The following is a 22231-nucleotide window of genomic DNA, read 5'->3' as shown; positions in this document are numbered from 1 at the left end:
ACCTCCTTAAATAGATGAGACTGTTGGTACCAGGAGCTGTGACTTAGTGTATTTTTTTTTTTTTAACATTTTCAAATGCTTATTACAATTCCTACTTATTTTATAGCAACATCACACAATAAACATTTCTTTTCTGATTAAGGGATTGAAAGAGAACTGAATTATAAACAGTATTAATATAAAAGGGAATTTCTATCCGGTGCTCTGTAGGCCTGAGTTTATTTGACCTTAAACAATCAGTCAGAAGAAGTCACATCAGCTGCTGTACACATTCCACATTACGGAGGAATTAAATTAAGCAGCTTTAATATCTGTGAAATGGCACAGGACTGAAAGAGAATCGTTCCAATTTATGGAATTTGTATCTGATTTACTAGTGCATGTCTAGCAATTCCAGAGTCACCAATTGCTTTAAGACCACCTCCAAAGTGTTTTTTATCACTTACAGTAAATGTGCTAACATCGTGTTTTAATTAAACATTTAAAGTGCATCAAACAAATTTATTGATGCTGCCAGAAGAGGCAAAATGGAAGCCAAAAAAAAGAAGGAATTCTGCTATTTGCAAAATGCCCTGGTGTATTATGCATGATGGTGTGACCCCAGTAAGACTGGTCTCAAACATTCCAGCTAATGTCTATACATTAACAACTGCTTCCCCTCCCCTCCAGTCCCTCCTTTTCCATCCCCAAACCCCAAATCATACTTTGTGAATAAAAACATGGCAAGATCTTGTTGAAAGCCATTCAGCTATAATATCCAACGGTTGTGAACACTACATTTATTTTTGCTCCTTGAATGCAAGCCTGATATTGAAATGATATAAAAGTCCCAGCAGCGCTTTATATTGATGTTGGCATTAAAAATGCTTTTTCTGTTAGTGAGAGAGAAGTTTCCCCCTTAAAAAAATAAAAGCCAATACCAGGCCTATCAAAACTTTATCATCCTGTTACCACTTGGGCACGGTATTAAATATTCAGAACTGGAGCTGGTTTTCATTAAAAATCCTTTTTCCTTCTGCACTGGGGATCGCAGACCCACGACGGGTCCAGAATTCTTATAATTCTTTAGGAAAGAGAAAAGTAGGCATGGCGTTGCCATCACCTGCAAAGACACGCTTGGATTTCAGCCCCAAGCTCGCAGGACTGATGCGGGGCGGCAGGGGCAGAGGTTGGCCTGGGAGCACTGCTGGCCTCACCACCTCCTCCAGTCCTGCTCATTGCTGCAGGATGGAGGACCTCGGGGAACGTGGCCCAACGGTTCAGTGCAGAGAGGCAATCTGCAGAGGGCTATGTGATGATTTATGCTTTATGGCACCAAAACTACGGGCATGTTTGTTTTTTTTTGTGTGTGTATATAATATAGCTTGGGTTCTCTTAGGAGGGAAGAGTATTTGGTCTTCCTGAGTAACCATTTGTTTTAGAGACTGATGATGGTGGCAGGTTCGCTTTCTTACATATCTGCTCTTACGTTTATCTGTTGTTGTATTTAGCTGTTCTCATATGCTTTCTGTTCATACTATGACCCACTGCATATCTCTGTACCAAACAGATGCATGCAAGCTGGTGCCTAGAGATAGGTGTCTAAGCAATTCTTGTTAAGGTCAGTTGCCTGCTAACAAGCTGATATACAAATGTAAAGTGCATTTCATTTATATTGTGTTATATTACATATCATCTTCAATTGAATTTCTCCATTTGTTGAAACCCAATAACTATAAACATCACATGGCTGGAGAGGAAACAAGCAAGGATCTCAATAGCTGCTAATCTGCCAGGAAACTGGCAAGGCAGAACTCGGAATGCTATGGCACAACTGAAAATGGCTATTGCTGGGAGATTGTGACTTTTATTCAGAAAAAAACTAAATGAGGATGAACTAGGGATCAGAATCCTTATTTTTGCACGCCATTCAGCCACAGATTACGTGAAAGACACTGTGGTGTCCAACACAGTCGGACAAGTGTCTTAATGGTGATAATTCCCTGATGTGAGGACCACCACTAGCTATTCATTCTCTGTGATCTCCTGTCCTGTACCGACTCACCCCAGTTTGCAGGAGACAATCCTAACAAGGGGGTTTCATGGTTACCTCGTGGTCCACGTCTATTTTTGTATCTGTTGTCTCCTGCTTTATACTTAGCTCTTCTGGCGTTCTAGAATTTGGTATAATGGAGCCCAATCAATGATGTGAGCTACTGAGCAAGTAACACAGTGTGAATACGAGGAAATAATTGTGTCTTTCAGCAGGAAGGTGGAGACATTTTTCTAGAGAAAGGGAATAAAGGCCTCAGAAGAAGGGTGCAGCATTTCTCTTCACATCGCTTTATCTTGGATGATTTACCATTGTGTTCTAGGGGAGTGATTTTCAAAAAGAATGAATTTTGCATTAAATCCTGAGGATGGTTGCTGCAGAAGAGAAGATATTTGCCTATTCAGATGATGAGCTGGATGCATAAGTGATCGCATCAATGGGTAATGTGCACATTCACTCATGAGAAAAAATTTGCATGCCCTATAAAGACCTAAAAGTTGAACATCTGGCCTTTTCTGTGGCACCTCAATTTTGCATCAATGTCTTCTATTCCTTGAAAGGTTTATTCCTAAAACCGTCAGATCATCACAGTCTTGATACAACATTCACTGCATACTGTTGGTAAATGAGCCGAGCTCAGCTGTGGTGGAATGATTAATTGTTTTGCATTAGAGATGTTACGTTCACCAGGAAGTCCTTGAGTTGTATATGGATGGACATGCGTGGCAGAAAGACTGGTGCTGTTCTGCCACGAGGGACTGAGGACAGACCACTTTGTTATAATGGAAAAGTCATTCATCTTCTGCAGCATCTGACTATTCTATCTAGTTCTCCGATTTTGCAAAAATATATAGTTATTATCAGTGTGAACCATGAGAAAAGCCTTTGGCCCTGCCTATGACAGGGGGGTTGAAACTTCATGATCTTGAAGGCCCCTTCCAACCCAAGCCATTCTGTGTCTGTATGTTTCTATGAAAAGCATGCCCAAAGTGTACAAAGTAAAATATCTTTCCTCTCAGCTTTGCCCTGCTGCCTGTACACCCAACTGAAGTCCCATCTCTCTGTTTCCTGCTAGGATTCTGGGAAAGCCCAAGGCTGTGCCTGTCCGGAACACTGAATATCGTGATATTATTTTTCTGTGCTACTGCCTTGCAAGCATCGAGTGAAAATTGCACCTAACCAGAAAGACTGGTGGACCAGGCACTTCTCTTGTGTCTGCTGCTACCTGGCTGCTGATGCAGATCATTGGTTTGCTGTGGGCGTTCACTCGTCAGAGCGAGTCTTCCACATCTCATTGTCTTTATTTTTGTAATTTTGCCCTTGCCCCGACCACTCCAAATCCAGTTTGGGTTTGGACTGTGCAGCTCTGATTATGAGTCACAGCAATATTCTCACACATCCCAGTATATTAGTTAGGGGACCTGTGAAACAGCAGTAGGACAGAAAGTTATTAGTTGAAATTCCCAAATGAAGGCGCAAATGCTGAGGAACTCGCTCTGCTTTTATTTGCCCCAGCTGAGGCAGAAATCTTGTGCAGCGTGAATAAATTGTTACCTACTAGCTAAGAGAAGGGACTTATTTGCTGGGTTACAGCCATCACTTACACTCTGGGTGCAACCTAAGGGGCTCTCCGCTTTCGGACATCCAGCCCAGTTTTGCAAGACTGCAACTTAGGAAATTAAATTGATATGATTTTGAATCAGTTTTTCTCTGGAGGTCAGGGCCCAAGCACATGGAGATCCCACGGATGAGTTTTGATTGTAAGATGAGTGGTGGGCTTAAAATTGAAATCACAAAGAAGCTAGTGCTTCTGATGGCTTCTAGCCCTGCCAGCTGCTGGCAGATGCTAAATAAGGAGGGGCCAGGTGCTGCTAGAAGCAAGTGATGGGGAAGATAACAAGGGGGGTTACCAGCCATTCCCTCCCATGCAGAGAAGGCACTCTACATGCTTGTACTTCTGACCCTAAGATCAAGTTCCAGATAACCATGTATGTAAAGCTCTGTTATCTTTCAGAGAAACCACAAGAAGCCTAAAACTGTACTCTTTTTTTTTTTTTTTTTTTTCCATGAGGAAATCCTGTAGCAGCACTGCTCTGGCACCGTGACTGCAGCTCTGCTACACCTCTGCTGCAATGGGTGCTGCAGGACTGCACACCAGCATCAGAAATGAGGGGACAGAACCTCGGGAGCTGTCACCTCCACCGATCTAACAACAGTTTGCCCAGCTGAGGGCTGGTGGGGAGTGTTTGCTCATCTGCCTTAGCCATGGAAAATGAGGAGGTTAAAAATTAATCTTTGCAGCTGGCAACTGCTGTAGCGAGCTAACACAGTGGGGCAGAGTTTTTACCAATACCAGGAATGTTATGCAGCTTTGGAGTGGCCAAACAGCAGGGCTCACGTGTGGTAGCTTGACCCAGACTGAAGGCACTGTGTGACCTGTGTAGAGCTAAGTGCGCCTTTCTGCACTGACCTGCAGTGCACCTTTTGCACTGACCTGTTTAATTTTGGTGATATGAAGATGTTGGCATCCTGTGACAGCGCGCTTCCATCTGCAGAATGGAAAACTGTGCTATGATGTATAGCTTTCCTTTGAATCTGCAGGATTAGAAGTACTAATAGCAGGCTATTTGAGTGGTGCGAGTAACTATAAAACCTTATGGTGTCTCACCCCTCTTATTAGTGGTTCTCTGTGCTTTCCTTTGGCTCATCAGTTGCAAAAGGACACAGCCACGTGCTGCTGGAATTGGCTTGAAGCTGAACCTTGAATTTCAGGTAGATTAAAAAAAGACAATCACTGCTGGAGGAGACTGCAGGAGATGGAATCTAAACCTGCTGGAGCCAAACTGACACCAAAAAGAGCCAGCCTGCCACTGCTGTAAGTAGTGTAGCAGTTACCTGAACAGCTATAAAAGTGCAAATCCATAGAGGGGGCAGGAAAGAATAAAGAGAGAACTGCCCTCCCCGTCTCCTGCTCCGCAGGGAATAACACAAGCTGCACTACAGCAGCAAATGCTCCAAAGGAAGAGGAAAGAGCTGCAGCTAAAATCTCTGTGCAAACCACAGAGAAACAATTCTGCGTCTCCAGTTCTCTCTGTCTCATTCCAGTGCTGTGCAAATAAATAAGCTCCATGATTGCTGAAGACCTCGTGCAAATGTGCTTGCACTCTGCACTCCTGGGGCACAGGCAACGGCTTTTTGCATTGCGTGAGCAAAGCTGGTTGTGAGAGCTGAAAAAAATAAAGCAGATATTGTCACCTATCACCTCGTGTCCAATAGATTAAGTCAACATCATTAGATAAATTCTTCCTGCAAGATGATTCTGCAGAACGATTCAAGTGCATACCTGTCCTGCTCAAAGTACTAATGCTGCTCTGGCACTGGAAGTAAGTGCCTTTTGAAGGCAGTTCAGAGCCCCCGTGCAGCTGCCTGCTTTATAGCTCGTAGCTGCATGTCACCTTTGAAGGCTGGGGATGGCAGTGGCAGAGCAGTGCCTCCCAGCCAGGGGAAGCAGGCAGTCGGCACAATTCATCCCTCGCAATTAAGGGAGAAAAGCAGAAGCTGGGGAAAATTCAAGCAGTGTGTTTTAGTAAAGGACTGCTCCCTTACCTCAGTGAATTAGCAGTGCCACTCACAGGGACGTGTGGGACGGATTCAAAGCACAGGAGGTAATAAGCGCACATGAAACTGGCATGAATTAACCTGTAGAAGACTGAGTTTATTGCTCTTCATCATTTACACACATCCTTCTAAAGAAAACATGATGAAAACCTTTGTGTAAATTACCAAGCCAAATGCTGTTCTTCTGTTCTGGGCTCAGAGGGCAAACCTCCCAGTGCAGAAATACCATCTTGTGATAAAATGACTAATACATGACTAAAGCCGTTTTCCATTGTGCAGGCGGAGCTCTGGGGATCAATTGTTTTCCATGGTGGATCCCTCAGACAGTGAATTCCTCTGGTGGTTGGTATGATATTCATGGCCGGGGCTCTTAGTCACCTCCAGGGAGCTGAAATAGGATGCCACTCCGGTTGCTGTTATTAATCTCGACTGCAGGTGTGAAAATTAATTTCATGGGTATTTTTATCATTTCCTTTTTGTTAAGGATTAGCATTTCCCAATGACCCGGACTCCGGATGGAGGCAAATGCAAAGTGGTTTGCCCAGCCCCGCCGCAATGGTGAGCTAATGCTGGGGAGCAGGAGGGGAACGGGGCATGAAACTTTCCATTCCTGCTTGGTGTGGACAGTGAATGCCACTGAACAATGTCAGACGTCATCACAGCATGCACTTCTCTGCACCGAGATTCTATAGAGCAATCCTGGAAAATGCAGGTTGTTCTCAGTGCTGTGGGAGAATAACACATTTGCCAATAGTGGGAGAAAAAAGGCAAAGTTAAATGTATCAGACCAAATCAAATGTAGCTGCTTAGAAAGCTACAGCTCCTATTTGCTGACACCCAGGCTGTTTTCACAGGGATTTTCTGACGGATGCTGCTGTATCTCCAGAGTCAAGAAGACTGCTCCAGCCACTGGGTTTCCAACATGGAGACCAGAGCTGGGGGCCAGGCACAGGAATGGGCATGGGAATGTGAGCAGAGCTCACCTGGTGGAGAGGGCTGGGGGTGGGAGCAGCTGGAGCCATGGCAGGGAGAGAAATACACTGTCCCCAGCTCTGCCCAGGATTAAGCCCTGGCTGCTGGCAGCAGTGCTGGCTCCAGAACTGTCTCGTTTTCACTGACACCTCCTCCTGCCAAAACCCAGTGAGTAATGCTCAGGAGATAAGCAGGTTAGGCCAGATTCAGCATGATAATTGAAGGTTGGAGGTAATGTGAGATCCTTATGTGCTCCTGTTGGTACAATCCCTCTCTGCCATAAGGCCACGCAAGCCAAGAGCCTTGGGCTGCTGAAGACCCCATTGCTTACCCCACATATTTCTATGCTTTACTCACATGGGATAAGCCCAGTGCATGGCACTCAGCCCACCACATCAACTAATAACGAGTCTGTGCCATCTCAGGCTTTAACACATTAAATCACAGCTTTGTTTAAAAGTTACTGAAGTCAATCACTCTTAATAATGGCCGTCTCACCCTCTGCAGTCACACATCAAAACATCACCTCCATATCGTGCCCCCCTTGCCACTCACTGGCAGTCAGCTTTGAGGAAAGAGAGAGCACATAAAATTCACATATTATTTCATGCTGCCACTGCTCCTTGCTGCTGAAACAACTCAATGCAGAGCAGAAGGGAGAGAAGCAGCAAGGATTTTTTGGAGCTAAAATAGATAGAAACGCCTCGTGTGTATCACAGGGCTTTGCTGGGATAGCTTGGTGATGTGATACTGATGTAATTTTTTTCTTCTCCTCCTTTAACTAATTGTAGTTTTCTACAGGGTTCAACCTGTGCACCAGATTTTACCAGATTACCTCTCTTTGCTAATTTGAGCACAAACACATTATATAACCCAACATCATCATCCCAGTTATAAATGACGAATTCCACCATAAAACCTGATAAAAATCTTTATTGCAATTTCACTTTTTATATCTTTCAGACAAATAGGTTTTTGGCATCAGGGATGTCTGTATTGATTTTTACATCCAGCCCGAGCCATTCATGGAAATGAGTAAAATGGGACATGCATCATAGGGTGAGCACAGCACAAACCTGGTGGCACCAACCTCCAGCCAGAAGAAAGTTCCTTCTGGATCATACGAAGTTATTTGGGATATTTTGAGTGTTTCAGAAACACAATAAGCAAGCAGTGGAAATGATGGATTCGGCAACACCGATGCAAAACTGAAAAGAGAACAGAGAGGGAAAGCAAGTTGCATTAGCAGAGAGAATTCTACATAAAATATACCAGAGAGGCTGGGGAACAGGCAGCCAAGATGTTCAGCTGCAAGTGGAGTCCAATTTGATGCTCAGCATGAGTTTAAAAGGAAGATTTTCTCAGCTTTAAAATAAAAGAACAGTGGATGGGGCAGCAAGCTGCAGTCACGGGAATGGATTGCCCAGGCACAGGAAAAGTGAGAGCGCTGAAAGCAGATTGTTTTGCAGTGGTACACTTAGGGATGTGCTCATTGCACCCAGACAAAACACACGTGTATGTCAGCACCCGTTTTGTGGAGATGCACCAGAAGTCAGTGGGCATGTGGGGAAGTCAGTGGGGAGCAGACCTCATTCCCTGCTGGCTGATGGCTCTCAGTTTTTGCAGCCCCCGGCCCTCTGACACAAACAAATTGCTGCCAGCCAGGACCTGATCCTGCTGCCGCTGAAATCAATGGAAGTTTTGTTGTTGGCTTCCATGGGATGAAGGATTCAATCCGGCAGTCGATAGGGTTCGGGTGTCCTTTGTCTAAGTAGGGTCGTGTTAATACTGGAGGATGGGCCTAAATCATATCCGTTATTGGGATTTGCAGCTGAGCATAAAAACAGGATTAAGGGGAAGAGAGAAACAATCCCAACAGTGAGCAGGGAGCCCCGAGCGAGCCCCGGCCATCAGCGAGCATGGGGCAACGAGGGGGGAAACCCACCAAGGAGGTTCCCCCCTTTCTGCTTCTTCTGCAGGAAACTTTGAGTCGCCGGCTCGTTATTAACAATTAGCAAAGCATCGGCAGAAGCAATTATTGTCACGCTCATACAGATATTAATCGATGGCGCTTGTTTGCCGCTGCTTCTGTTCCCTCTTCTCCGACACCACAGCACCACCAGCAAATCGGGATTCGTGGTACATATGTTGGTGCTCCACTTAATAAAAAAGACACCTATATTTTCAGATAAACTTTGTTAGTAATTCATGAGGTAAGTGACTATTTATGCTAATCGGGGAGAAATACATTCTCGAGCGGAGCGCGTTCCATAAATTTGAATGCAAAATGTTCAATTATGAAGTAAATACAGGTAATGCAAATAGTAAATTACCTCCAATAAAAATATATAAAGAACGTGTCTTCAAAGAGAGCGCGGCTTTTATTTGCATCTGCGAGTTGCTTAAAGAGAAAAGAATTAATAAACGCCAAATTGCTGCCGCGATGATTGAGCCCCGAATGCCCGACCCGCGCTGGCTGCCCGCAATCACAGCGCTGTTCTGTACCCCCCATAGAAGGCAGGACTGTTTCCTCAGCAATTTTATCCCCGCCAGATTATCTCGTCTGATTCTATTAATTCTCTCCCATAAATCTGCTAACAGCGATCTGTGATTTACTCACCCTGTTAACTGATCTGAGGACTGTTAAAAGGATTTATCTGGCGCTGCACCTAGGAGCGGGTTGTGCCTTATCACTGTGCTCCGAAGAAGTCTTTCGGAAAGCAATTTGCCCGGTTCCATAGTCAAATTCAGCGGGCACTCTTTAGTTCTGCACCATAAAATCAGACACCGGGCAAACAATGGGAGCGGTAACTGTTCTTAATGTGTTGTTCCTGATCCGCACCCAAAGCAGAACGCATCGCGGTCTGAGCTCCTAACCTGGAGCGGGGCAGGAGGTGCGGGGATGTGGGCTGTGCGCTGCCCGGGTCGGTGCTGGCAGAGGGAGAGGGGCTGGGACGTGGCCTGGTGGCAAAACCCGAGCCTGAATGGCTCTAATTGAAATGAAAGTGCGCGATTGTTAGGGGAGAAACGCTGTTAATAGGGGGACTGTAAATGTTTAGACAGCCGTCGTGAATAGCCAAATAATAAAGGAAAATAGCACTACAGTGAGAATTACAGAGGGGAGGGAGGAGAGCGTTGTTGCTTCTGAAGGTTATCCAAAAATTGCTAATAATCCTTTCTCCCTGCTACGCCGCGCCGTTTTGGGGCGGCAGCTCTGCAATAATCACAGCAGAACAATTTTGTACAATAACTCCAGTGCTGCTCTGGAGGTCACAGCTCCGCTTGCACTCGCTCACATCGGTGTGAAGGAAGAGGCCCCCCTCAGCTCACCCAAATTTGTGCTCTTTGTCTCAAGTTTACTCAGAAAGCTACTGGTTTGCAAACGGAGCACTCCGAATGCAAACAAACAGTTTGCTGGGGCTGGAGCTGTGTTTTCACAGACACCCATCAAACATGCAAGTGGAACAACTGCGAGTGTGCGTTCCAAAAAGCAGTAACCTTCACTTTTTATGCCTCTCATAGGTGAGCACGTTAAGTGACATACGGTGCCACATTCATCTTGCTCTGGGAAAAACAAGAGTGGGGAATGGGGCCGTCCTGGGAGGTTTATGCTGTGAGCTGGGAACTTTTGCTGGTTCCAATGGTGTGCAGGAATAGGAAAGCCAACCCGAGTTGCATTCAGTTTGTCACTAATTGCAATCTCTAAGATAAACCCGGCAGATGTCCGGATGTCTTTGGGGCTGTGCAGAACTACACTCCTGTTGTTTGTGCTGTCAGAGCATGCTTTAGCTTTGCAGAATCGCCTCTGCGATCCCATCTAGGTGTCGTTATCCTGCTCGCCTCGCAGCGTGCCCTCCCTGCCTTTTGGCTGCCGGGAGCAGCACAGCCGCACGGCTTTGTGCCGATAATGGCACGGTCGGGAGATGTTATCTATTCGTGAGCCCACTCTCCCCGTACTATTTCCCAAGCAGAGAATTCTTTGGCTGTTGCAAACGATGCTTTTCACAGTTGGTGAAAAATTACCCAGCAACTCGCCCGCACCTACAAAGTCTTATAAATAGCAAACTGCGAGGGGAAGGGGGAAAAGGAGCATCTGAAGTACAACGTTCAAGACGCCGGTTTAATATATGACCAAGTGTCAGAAGTCAGGTTTCTGAGAATTACTTTCCAGATAAACAACTTCACAGCACCGCACTTCATCTTACTTACTAGAGACATCCCATTTATCACGGAATTACAAGGAACTTTAATTCTATCGATATTCCCATAAAATCCAGCCTGGCAGCTCAGGAGGGGCACTGCGGGAGCACCGGGACCGCCGCAGCTCAACCCCCCGCCTACACCCCCGTGCTTCCCCCCCCCCCCCCCCGACGGCCCGGCCCGACCGGCAGCGGAGCGGCTCCGCTCGGCGCTGCGCTGCGGACGAGAGATGGCGCTGTCGGGGTTCGCACGGAGCCGCTCCGCCGCCGACCGAGCGCTGCCGCTCTCCGCCCGCACGGCCGCCCCCCCGCCCCGGCCCCGCGCCCTCCCCCCTCGGAGGGGGCACCGGGAGAGGGGAGGCGAAAGTAAAGGCAGTTTGTTCGCCACGGGGCTGAATCCTGAGGGAGCGAGGCTTGAAAACTTGCAGGGCTCTTTGCTAACCCGGCGTGGTGTTGGGGGAAGGAAATGGATGCCCCGTGCTCGGGCGTGGGGAACGGCGAGTAACGCGGGGAGCGGCACGGAGCCCGCGGGGCTGAACTCACCGCCCCCTCCCTCGGACCGGCACCGCGCTGCCCCGCACAGAGCCCCGCCGTGCCCTCCGGTGTCCGCTCCAGGGCAGGGGCAGCTCCGGGGCACCGCGGGGCGGAGCGGAGCGCTCAGCCGACGGCAGCGCTCGGCAGGCGCTGTCCCGACGCGACGGAACGGTCCCCACCCGCAGCCTCTTACCCGGGTGCGTCCGGCGGTGGCGGCGGGCAGGAAGGGGTTAAGGCGCACCCAGCTGACAGTCAGCTGATGGGGCCCTGATTGACAGCTCCCAAAAGTTTCCTTGTTCTATGCTAATATTCGCTGGGAGGGAGCCGCCCATTGGTCCGGCCGCGGAGTCCATTTGCCATTTGCAGGGTGACGTCAGGAGCGCTATAAAACTCTGCAATGCTTTTAAACTCTCCTGCTGGATGAAACCTTTAAAATATTTTTCATCTTCTTGCTGTAGCTGTGGGGTTGAGGGTTTGTTGGTTGTTTTTTTTTTTTTTTTTTCTTCCCTCTCCCTTTTTTTATGATTGTTGTTATTTTGGTTGCGATATATCGACTTTGATTTGATTTTTTTTTTTTTTTTTTGTCTTCGGTCTCTTCTCCCTCCTCCTTCCCCCGATGAACCTCTCTCCTCGCTCTGCACTTTGCACGAGAAAGCGCAGAGGAAAGGCACCATGAAGTGTTAAAAATAACAAAACAAAAGCAAAAAAAAAGAGAGAGAGAGAGAGAGGAAAAAAATTTCCTCGCAACAACACCCGCGAACGCTTCCAGCTGCAGTTTGCGAGAGAGAAAGAGAGAGAAGGGAGGAAAGAGCCGTGCGTGCAGAAGGCGCAGAGCCCCTCGCTCTGATGCAGCAGCGGCAGCGGAGGCTCTGCAGGGGATAACGCGGAGCGGGCGGAGCGCGGCGCGGCGCGGCGGAGGAACGGACGGACGGGCGGACGGACGGACGGACAGCAAAGCTGGCTCACCCGGCGGCAGCGCAGAGCAGCGCCCTCGCTCCCGGAGCGCACCCTTTCTGGAGGACTGTCAGCAGCAAAAGGATGGCATCAGAACTGGCAATGAGCGGCTCCGACCTGCCCACCAGTCCCCTGGCCATGGAATATGTTAATGACTTCGATCTGATGAAGTTTGAAGTGAAAAAGGAGCCGGTGGAGACCGATCGCATTATCAGCCAGTGCGGCCGCTTGATCGCCGGGGGATCGCTCTCTTCCACCCCGATGAGCACGCCCTGCAGCTCGGTGCCCCCGTCCCCCAGCTTCTCGGCGCCCAGCCCCGGCTCCGGCACCGACCAGAAGACCCACCTGGAAGACTACTACTGGATGACGGGCTACCCGCAGCAGCTCAACCCCGAGGCGCTGGGCTTCAGCCCCGAGGACGCGGTGGAGGCGCTGATCAACAGCAGCCACCACCCGCTGCCCGGCGCCTTCGATGGCTATGCTAGAGGGCAGCAGCTGGCCGCGGCCGCCGGCGGCTCGGTGCCGGCCGAGGAGATGGGCTCGGCGGCCGCCGTGGTGTCGGCGGTGATCGCCGCGGCGGCGGCGCAGGGCGGCGCGCCCCACTACCACCACCACCACCACCACCCGCACCACGGCGGCGGCGGCGGCGGCGGCGGACACCCCCACGGCGCGGCGCCGGGCAGCGCGCCGCCCTCCTCCGCCTCCTCCTCGGCCGCGGGCTCCGGAGGCGGCGGCGGCGGCGGCGGCGGAGGCGCCGGGGGGCTGCACCACCCGCACCACGGAGGAGGAGGCGGCGGCGGCGGCCTGCACTTCGACGACCGCTTCTCCGACGAGCAGCTGGTCACCATGTCGGTGCGGGAGCTGAACCGGCAGCTGCGGGGCGTCAGCAAGGAAGAGGTGATCCGGCTGAAGCAGAAGAGGAGGACCCTCAAAAACAGGGGCTATGCCCAGTCCTGCCGCTTCAAGAGGGTCCAGCAGCGGCACGTCCTGGAGTCGGAGAAGAACCAGCTGCTGCAGCAAGTGGAGCACCTAAAGCAGGAGATCTCCAGGCTGGTCCGGGAGAGGGACGCCTACAAGGAAAAGTACGAGAAGCTGGTCAGCAATGGCTTCCGAGAAAACGGATCCAGCAGCGACAACCCCTCCTCTCCAGAGTTTTTCATGTGAGTTCCCACAGCCTTGCCACCTTACCTAAAAGTTCTCCGTGTGAGTTGTTGTTGGGGGCTTTGCTAGAGCGCCGACCCGCCGTGCCACCTTGTATCACTTTTTGGTTTTCCAACTCAAAACTGCTTTCAGACAAACTCGGGTTTTGGGTTGATTTTTATTTTTTTTTTTTTAAGGTGGGCCGGCTGCGTGTTGGCCAACCTCAAGTTCTACATCAGTTTCTTTTCTGTTTATTATTATTATTATTATTATTATTATTGTGGGGGCTTGCTGTTGTTGTTTTTTTTTTTTTAAATTTAAAAGATCCAACTCGCCACCAACTCAGTTCTTCATATGAAGCTTGCTCTGAAACCTGCCATCCACATCATATATATATATATTTTTAAGTTCATGACTTGTATTTTTTTTCCTTTGAGCTTGCTGTGTCCAAAAGAGTCAGACCATATTGACGTTGTTTCATATTTTTTTTTTGCCATCCTGAGTTCTTCATATGAGATTTGAGCTTTGCGAAAAGAAAAATAATTAAAAAAAAATAATAAAAACAAACGTTAAAAAAAAAAACCAACAAAAACACAAAACAAAGCAAAAACCACCCAAAAAAATACAAAAAAAAAAAAAAAAAAGTGAAATTTTTAGACTCCAGCTTGCTGAGTTCCATCAGTTTTTAGCGTTGTTGTGCGAAACTAGAGGTGTAGCTCAACCTGCCCCAACCAGCCTGCATCAGCCTTCGGTGTGTCCATGTGAGTTTTGGCCTTAATCTGCCAAACGTGAGACTGTAGTCTGCCATTAGAATCCCATCCTCATCTCATGCATTACGCTTGCTATTTTGTCTTAGCAGCAATGAACTGTAACTGTTTCAAAAGACTATGAAAAAGAGACATTATATTAATAAAAAAAAAAAAAAAGAAAGAAAACAAACCCTGCATGCTGGTCATGTACGGTATAATTATTTTTTTTTCTTTTTTTTTTTCTTTTTTTTTCTTTTTTTTTTTGTTCCTTTTGCTTGGAAATGGACTTTTGGAGACTATTATGGCATGGCATTCATCCTTTTGTTTTATTGCCTCATCACTTTTTTGGGTTGAAAGCAAAAAAGTGCAACCTTTGATCTTCCTCCTCTTCCTCCTCCCCATTAAAGTTTGCATCTGCTCTAAAACTGCTTTGAGTCACTCAGAACTTCAGACTTCCTTTCCAATGCACTGAAGCATTCCCTCTTAGAAAGACATGCCAGGATGGATGTTGGTAACCCGATGTGGCAAAAAATAAAATAAGTAAATGAATGAATAAAAACACAAAGCGCAGAAAGAACTTTGGGAAGATGCTCAAATGCAAAATTCACATCCCGCTCGGGGGGACATTGAAACCGTGCTGTTGCCTAAAAGCAGTCTAAACCAATTAACTGTAGGTGATCTGCCCCATCTTTTGATTTGATTTATTATTATTATTTTTTTTTTTTTCCTTTTTACATTTGGTCATGGTCAAATGTGGAATGCTCTGGGTTCCTGGTATATAATTTAATTCTACTTTCTGTCATCTGTTAGCCCAGTTAAAATGTATGCTACAGATAAAGGAATGTTATAGATAAATCCGAAAGAGTTAGGTCTGTTTAGATGTAGATTTCTATTATTATTATTATTATTTTTTTTTTTTAAAGATTGATGCACTAAATTGTTTACTGTCGTGATGTAAAGGGGGGTAGAATTTGCAACGGGACTGTTTTAAAAAGTAGTTTATGCAGCATGTGCTTGCAACTTACCTATAAGTTGGGTATATGTAGTCCTTGCTATACCACTGACTGTATTTGAAAACCAAAGTATTAAAGGGGGGAGGCACCCTTGTTTATATCTATAGGGGTATTTTACATTCAAAATGTATGGATTTTTTTTTTTTTTTTTTTCAAAATTGAAGTATTTGGGACTGAATTGCACTAAGATATAACCTGCAAGCATATAATACAAAAAAAAAAAAAAAGAAAAAAAAAGAAAAAAAAAAGAAGAAAAAAAAAAGGACGAACCTGTTTAGAACGCTAATACGATTTATGCAGTTATAAAAGATGGCATTACTGCACAGTTTTAAAATGATGCAGATTTTTTTACAGTTGTATTGTGGTGCAGAACTGGATTTTCTGTAACTTCAAAAAGATTCCGCAGTTTTAAAGGCAATAATCAGTAAATTTTATTTTCAGGGACTGATATCCTGTCTTTTAAAAAAGAAAAATAGAAAAAAAAATGGAAAGTAAATCTTACCACAATAAATATAAAAAAATCTTGTCAGTTACTTTTTTCTTTTACACATTTTGCTGTGCAAAATTGTTTTATATCTTGAGTTACTAACTAACCACGTGTGATGTTCCTATGTGCTTTCCTTTCATTTTTGACTCTATGGTTATATCGAAAGAGAGAATAATCTACAATAATAAACTGCATTTTTTTTTTTTCCCCCCCGATTCTGTGCTCCGTTTCTTAGCACGTAGTGCACAGTCCCCTCTGGCAGAGCAGCGCTGGCGGAGCATTGAGGCTGGTTGAGGAGCTGACCTCGGTGATAGGAAGGAGGGAGATGGGAAAGGATAGCGCTGTGCAGACGCGACGTTGCCACCCGGTAGAAACCAGGTAGATGGGAACCGTGGGCTCCCAGGTGCTGCGCACACCTCGCTTGGGTGCATCTGTGTGAGTCCCCAGCAGGAGGGCTGCCCTGCTGCCCTGCCAGCCTGGCACGGCCCCCAGGATTCGGGCTGCTTGGTGACGGGGCGAAGCAGACGGGAGCGCTTCGCATCCTCGTCCCGTCGCGTCCCAGCAGAGCGTGGCTGTCTCGGGTTGGGGATGGCACCTCATCAGGCTTGGCGTGTGGCAGAGCTACGGAGTGTTAGGGCAGGAGTGCTTCTTGCCATTGAGGCCCACGATGCCTCCTTTTACCTTTCTTTGCTTCCCCCGCCCCGTTTCACCCCATTCTTTCGTTCACCTGGTGGTTTTTTTTGTTTGTTTGGTTGGTTGGTTTGTTTCGGTCATTTTTTTCAAATTTTTGCTACAGGCCTTAGAGAGCCCTGAGTGAGCCAAAGGATTCAAAGGGCTTCCTCCAAGTTTTGCAGTCGGCCCTAGCGGTCAACGTGCTGGAAGTGCTGCGCTCCCCGAGCCCCTGTGCGCTCAGTTCCCTCTGTCATCCCCATGTCATCCCCATGTCAGAGGGCATTGAGGCTCCGTGGGCTGCTCGGCCCCCGCTGACTCAGTGCAGCCTTCCCAGGAGCCTGCAAGGAGTGTGCTGGGCCTCTCTCACCTCTTGGATGAGGTCTGTGCTAACGGCTCTCCGAAGAACGCTGCAGCCCCCCCAGGACAATGGCTCTAACTCAAGACCCAGGCTTGGAAACCCAGTGCTGTTTTAATTTTTTCCCCTTTTCATCCCCCCACTTCCTACTGTTGGTCTTCCCAGCTTTACCACCAAAACAAAAGCACCTATTAGGCTCCTCTGCCGAGTGCCCACCATGCCCTGTGCAGCCTCGAGACCCTGAGCTGTGGGTCTCCCCTGCCATGGGTCAGACCAGTGCCACCACCACGGTCCCCAGCAGTGATGCTGCACTACACCCCTCCCCAGCGCCCTTTGGCATCTGACCTTCTGTTGCACCAGGGTTTGAGTAATGGTTCAAGCTCCAGACTCTGGTTAATTGGAGTTCCACTTTCTGGTTAATGTGTAAGCTCTGGGTAAACTGGTTGCTATTGGCTGATCGGAGAATTATCTCCTCTCATAAAGACAGGGGTTCTTTACTTATTCTTTAATTCTTCTCCCACCTCCCCGGGCTGAACCTGTACTGATGCACAGATTTATTCGCAGCGGTGCTCAGCTCCTCGAAGGGCTCCTAGAGGGCTCTGCATGGGGATGGGGTGAAGCCGGTGCAACCCTGAGGCCCTGCGTGGGACCACTCCTGGTCCTTGTGCTGCTGCTGGACAGGGTTAGGGCAGGGTTAGGGTGTGAGATAGGTGAGAGTCGGGGAGCAGTTTGAACAGTGATAAGAGAAATCCTTCCTAGAAATAGACCGAGTGCAAAAGGGAAAATTCCTATCGCACACCCAAGCTGAGGGGAAGGAACTTTGCATCTCTCCCAGTTTTGTATATTACTGCGCAATGCAATCTTTCTTTACGAATAGGAAGTAGCGCAGCCTTCGCTGGACTGCATGTGAATTTCAGCCCAAAACACACCAACTTCCCAACGGAAGGGGAAAAACAACCAGAAGCACACAGCGCTGCTGCTAACACCAAGCGAGTGTTGGGGCTCTATCAGTCATGACATGGGAGCACCCACCTTTGCTGCAGGACTGCTTGCCGAGGTCTCACGGAGCCGCTCCGCTCTGAACAACGCTCATTAATCAATGAATCGCCCCTGGCCAGGCTCTGGCTGCCCTCCTGCCCCCCTTGGGGTGCAGCACTGGGGCAGCTGGGTGCTGCCGTGCCGCAGGGTCCGTGCCATCACAGTGCTGCCCCATCTCACAGCCCTGCGGTGTGTCCCCATTCAGTAACCGCGCTACAAAGAACTTCCATGTGACCGCTGCCGGGAGATGCCTGCAGCCCCGTGCTGGCCGTGAGCACAGCGCACCCCCCTCCTCCCCACCCCACAGCATCCTTCACCTTTATTTTAATTATTTTTCCTAAAACAAAGCAAACCCGTCTTCCCCGAGCGTCCCCGCACTCGTGCCTCAGCATTTTCCCTGCCTGAAAGAAAGCAGCATCCCGGAGCGCATCCGAAAGAAGGGAGGGAGTTCTGCAAGCCCCTCACCGCTGCCTTTTGTCAGAAGGTCCTCTTTGCCCTTTTTAGAGCTTGAGAATGTGTGTGCTGAATCAGAACGCCACGCAGCACTACCCCCTGCGAAACGTGGCAGCAGATTTGAAGCGCACAGAGCGCACTTTCCCAGCTCCTCTCCTTTCCGAGAGCCTCAGCACAGCTGTTTCCCTCTGCTCAGCGTGTAGGAAGTTCTCGATCGAGAATCATTCATAATTTTAATACCAATTTCTATTTGACATAACATACTAATATGAGATACAGAGTGTAGCTGCTTCCTGGATTTAGGGAGGAAATGATGCATATATCAGAATTATCTGCTCAGATGCCAGAAGTACATCGGTGTCCTTTCAGCGTGTGCTGCACGGGGAGGAAATCCTCTATTTATTGCTCCCATCACTAGAGGAGCTCAATGGACCCTGTGTCTCTGACACCTGTTCCGACGGACGGACTGAACATTTCACACAGGAGAGGAAAAAAAAAAAAAAAAAAGCAACGTGACACAGTGCTGGGAGCTCAGGTTTTTAGCAAACTTCCTTCCCTCTTTCAGAATCACAGAGGTGGGGTTGTGAAGGGCCCGTCTGTTGCAGCTATGGCGAGAGCCATGCTTGCTTGGCTGGGACAAGACCGCTCCTGCATTGCACACCAGGATGCACAGAGCTGAGCGGCTTTTGGGGAGGGAGCACTCGAGCGCTGTGTGAACGCTGCTTAACTGATGAATTCTGGGGAGCTCAGCAGATAAAAATCAATGGATTAAAGCCCCGCACACCTCGCCGCGTTTCATTCTTGCCTGCCTGAAATTGTGGGGGAGGACTGAGAATAGCGTTTGTCATTCTTGGAGGGCGAAGAGCATTCAGATTGGTGAGCTCAAAGCCAGCACGGTGTAAAAATAGCCCAGGATGTGACTTAACTTTGCAAGTGCAAAGCGAAGGGCCGGGGCTCGTTGGGCCCTGTGTAGGGCTGGAGGCAGCGTCAGCCCCAGCAGGGTCAATACAAGCCGGCACAGCATGACAGCATCTCAGTGCCCCGATGCACTCGATCTTATCACTCCGAAATTCCCATTTTCTATCTACGCTGCTGTACCAACTTTTAAAAAATGTATATTGCTAATTTCCTTTTTGTTTCCCGAATTCCCTCTTTTAAATCAGTGCACTGTGATGCAGCAGAGGGGTGCCGCCCTGTGGTCACAGTGTGGGGAGGGGGCCGGGGATAGCACTGCCTCCCCCCTGTTCACACTGGAGCCCCGTGGATGTGCTTCGCTTTGCTTTTTCCCCTGCAATGTGTTGCACGGAGGCAGTCGAAATGAGCAGAAGTGGTTCACTGGAAGTGGTGCTTCTGCACCACGATGAAGAAAAGTTTTCCAGCGAACAAACCGAGTGGTGTCTTTCCATTTCCAGCAGAGTAGGGAATGCTCGCAGCAGCATTTCCACCTTCCTGGCAGAAATGTTGGTGCTGCATACGGAGGCAGCTACCTGTGCATCCCGAGCAGCAGCAAGCATGGGGACATGCACTGCTGCCTGAGGGCACCTTTGGGGTCAGTGCTGTCACAGATTGGAGCAGCCTGGAAATAACCTGCTCAGCAGTGAGGTGTCTGTGTCACAGCATTGCATCTGTCCCGCTGCCCCCGTCACCTCCCAGGCTGCGGGGGCTGTTCTGTGGGGAGGGAGTGCCTTGCACACGTGTGCACACACATGCACATACACACACACGTGTTGGGGTGCTGCCCCAGCCCGGGGGTGTCACAGTGCCATGCAAGGGGGGACCAGGACGGGGGAGCGGGGGGGTGGGAGGGCTAGGGCAGGGTGAGGGGTGGCTTCTTCTTTTTGTTTGCATGTTTGTTCGTTTCTAAATTGTTCCTGGAACAAAAGGGGACTCTGCGTAACTAAAGGATCCATCCCTGCATCCCAGGCTTAGCCCCGGTGCGCTCCCAGGCGGCTCCAGTTGGCTGATCCTCCCCTAGGTATGTGCTTGGGGCCTCCTCCCGCCTCTGCCTCACAGCCTTTTCCTTTCTTTTCTTTTCTTTTCTTTTCTTTTCTTTTCTTTTCTTTTCTTTTCTTTTCTTTTCTTTTCTTTTCTTTTCTTTTCTTTTCTTTTCTTTTCTTTTCTTTTCTTTTCTTTTCTTTTCTTCTCTTCTCTTCTCTTCTCTTCTCTTCTCTTCTCTTCTCTTCTCTTCTCTTCTCTTCTCTTCTCTTCTCTTCTCTTCTCTTCTCTCTTCTCTCTTCTCTTCTCTTCTCTTCTCTTCTCTTCTCTTCTCTTCTCTTCTCTTCTCTTCTCTTCTCTTCTCTTCTCTTCTCTTCTCTTCTCTTCTCTTCTCTTCTCTTCTCTTCTCTTCTCTTCTCTTCTCTTCTCTTCTCTTCTCTTCTCTTCTCTTCTCTCCTCTCCTCTCCTCTCCTCTCCTCTCCTCTCCTCTCCTCTCCTCTCCTCTCCTCTCCTCTCCTCTCCTCTCCTCTCCTCTCCTCTCCTCTCCTCTCCTCTCCTCTCCTCTCCTCTCCTCTCCTCTCCTCTCCTCTCCTCTCCTCTCCTCTCCTCTCCTCTCCTCTCCTCTCCTCTCCTCTTTTCCCTTTTTCTCTCCTCTTCTCTTTCTTTTTTCTTCTTTTTCCTCTTTCTTTATTTTTTCCCTTTCTCTTCTTTCCTTTCGTTTTCTCATTTCTCCCCCCCCTTTTTTTTCCCCCTTCATTCCTTTTCTCTTTCACCTGTGCTCACACAGAGTCCAATCTAAACCCCCCATTAAAAAGGGAACCTTTTTAATGACATTTTGGATCAGGCCCTGAGATCCCTGCAGGGACCGAGGAGGGTGGGGGGCAGGATTTACATTTCATGGCTTTTAAGGAATCTGAAGTACGGCAGAGAACAGAGCTTTCCAAGGCCGAGTTTCCCAAATCTATGTGGATATATGACAGAGTGTGTATATGATTAAGTTTAAAGCCCTCTCTAACAGCAAGCAGGCACATTCCCTTCCCTGCAGCCTGAACCCCACTTCTCCAATTTTAAAACAAAAATGCTTTGCCAAAGCCTTGGGAGCTGACAGGGATGGGGAAGGAATTAGTTTTAGCTCTCCAAGGCACTTGGGGCTGTTGCACTGAGACATTAGAGACAATGAAAATGAGCCCCAAAGTGAACCAAATAAGACCTAGCTCTTTACATTTTTTTTCTCCCTTCTTTTTCTCCCTCCCTCCCTCCCCTAAAACATAAGTATTTCCAGAATCACCGATGAAAGCCGTTTGATATGTAGGAAGAGATGTGCCGTCTGCAGCGCGATTCAGTGTTTGCAGAGTGGGATGAACAGATTTTCCTTTCCATAGGGTTTCCTCCTGCAAAGTCATTGTAGAGGAGGGAATATCGTAAGATTAAATCTGTTTCAAAAACTATATTCATGTCACACCAGATACAGTCTCCAGACTGCGCGCAGTCTTTCAGCTCCCTTCATTGTGAAATCCTTTTAAAACAACACCGCGTGGAGCTGAAAACGTATTCCAGCATAGCTCTCACCCCAGCTCAGCCAGATGAAATAAAGGGCAGTTATCAGCCCTCTGGAATTAACCGATCTGCTCTGTGTCTCTGGCTGCTGTAGCACTGTCTAGCTTTCTGAGGCTCTTTCCTTATTAATAAGCTGATAGTTCAGCAGAGCTGCTAATGGATCGATGCCCCTGGGGGAGCAGGCGGTCCCCTCTGCCGGGTGCTGTGACACCACCAGGATGGAGCTGGAGCTGTCTGTGGGAAATGGATGTGCATGGGAGCAGGGAGAGCAAGTTAACCAAAGGGACACAGCAGAATTCCCGTATTTAGGAAAGGCAGATCGGCTCGCTGCCTGACCTCATTTAGCATACAAAGATTTGCTCCGTGTGTGTTGAATTGTTTTTTCTTTATTTAAATTGGATTTTAAATATATGTTGACAGTAGGAATTGGTACAGCGCGAGCAACCGCGGGAGCAGTGACAGCTCTGCTTTTGTTACTGAACTACTGTCTGGGAAATAAGGGAATGTGTACACAAACGGATTC

The 22231-nt window shown here is 48.2% G+C and overlaps 1 protein-coding gene and 1 long non-coding RNA gene across 9 annotated transcripts in view; one reads left to right on the top strand and one right to left on the bottom strand.

The window, feature by feature from the left end:
- Positions 1–4109: 4109 nt before the first annotated feature.
- Positions 4110–11769, bottom strand: LOC149916173 (uncharacterized). 2 transcript variants are annotated; one of them, XR_016470635.1, is made up of 3 exons: positions 11365–11769; positions 7699–7830; positions 4110–6375 (listed from the first exon to the last, which is right to left on the bottom strand). It is a non-coding gene; the product is annotated as an uncharacterized LOC149916173 (long non-coding RNA). The 2 variants fall into 2 exon arrangements; XR_016470634.1 differs by having other exon boundaries at positions 11549–11769.
- Positions 11770–11857: 88 nt separating this feature from the next.
- MAF (MAF bZIP transcription factor) overlaps positions 11858–22231 on the top strand; it is a 54869-nt gene continuing 44495 nt past the window's right edge. For 2 of the 7 annotated variants that reach the window (XR_016470608.1, XM_090149383.1), the window contains exons 1-2: positions 11858–13469; positions 20140–20191. Coding sequence is in view for 5 of the 7 variants with exons in the window: in XM_090149383.1 (XP_090005509.1) it covers positions 12394–13469; positions 20140–20191 (1128 nt within the window). In the remaining 2 variants the exon portion in view is untranslated. Of the gene's footprint in view, positions 13470–15933; positions 20036–20099; positions 20192–22231 lie in introns of those variants that run through there. The other 5 variants (XM_090149385.1, XM_090149386.1, XR_016470609.1 and 2 more) reach the window with 4 other exon arrangements.

The sequence above is a fragment of the Phasianus colchicus genome, chromosome 13 (genome assembly GCF_987193195.1).
Source record: "Phasianus colchicus chromosome 13, bPhaCol1.hap1.1, whole genome shotgun sequence".
In the NCBI taxonomy this organism is placed as follows: Eukaryota; Metazoa; Chordata; class Aves; order Galliformes; family Phasianidae; genus Phasianus; species Phasianus colchicus.
This window is presented reverse-complemented; position numbering and strand designations above follow the sequence as displayed.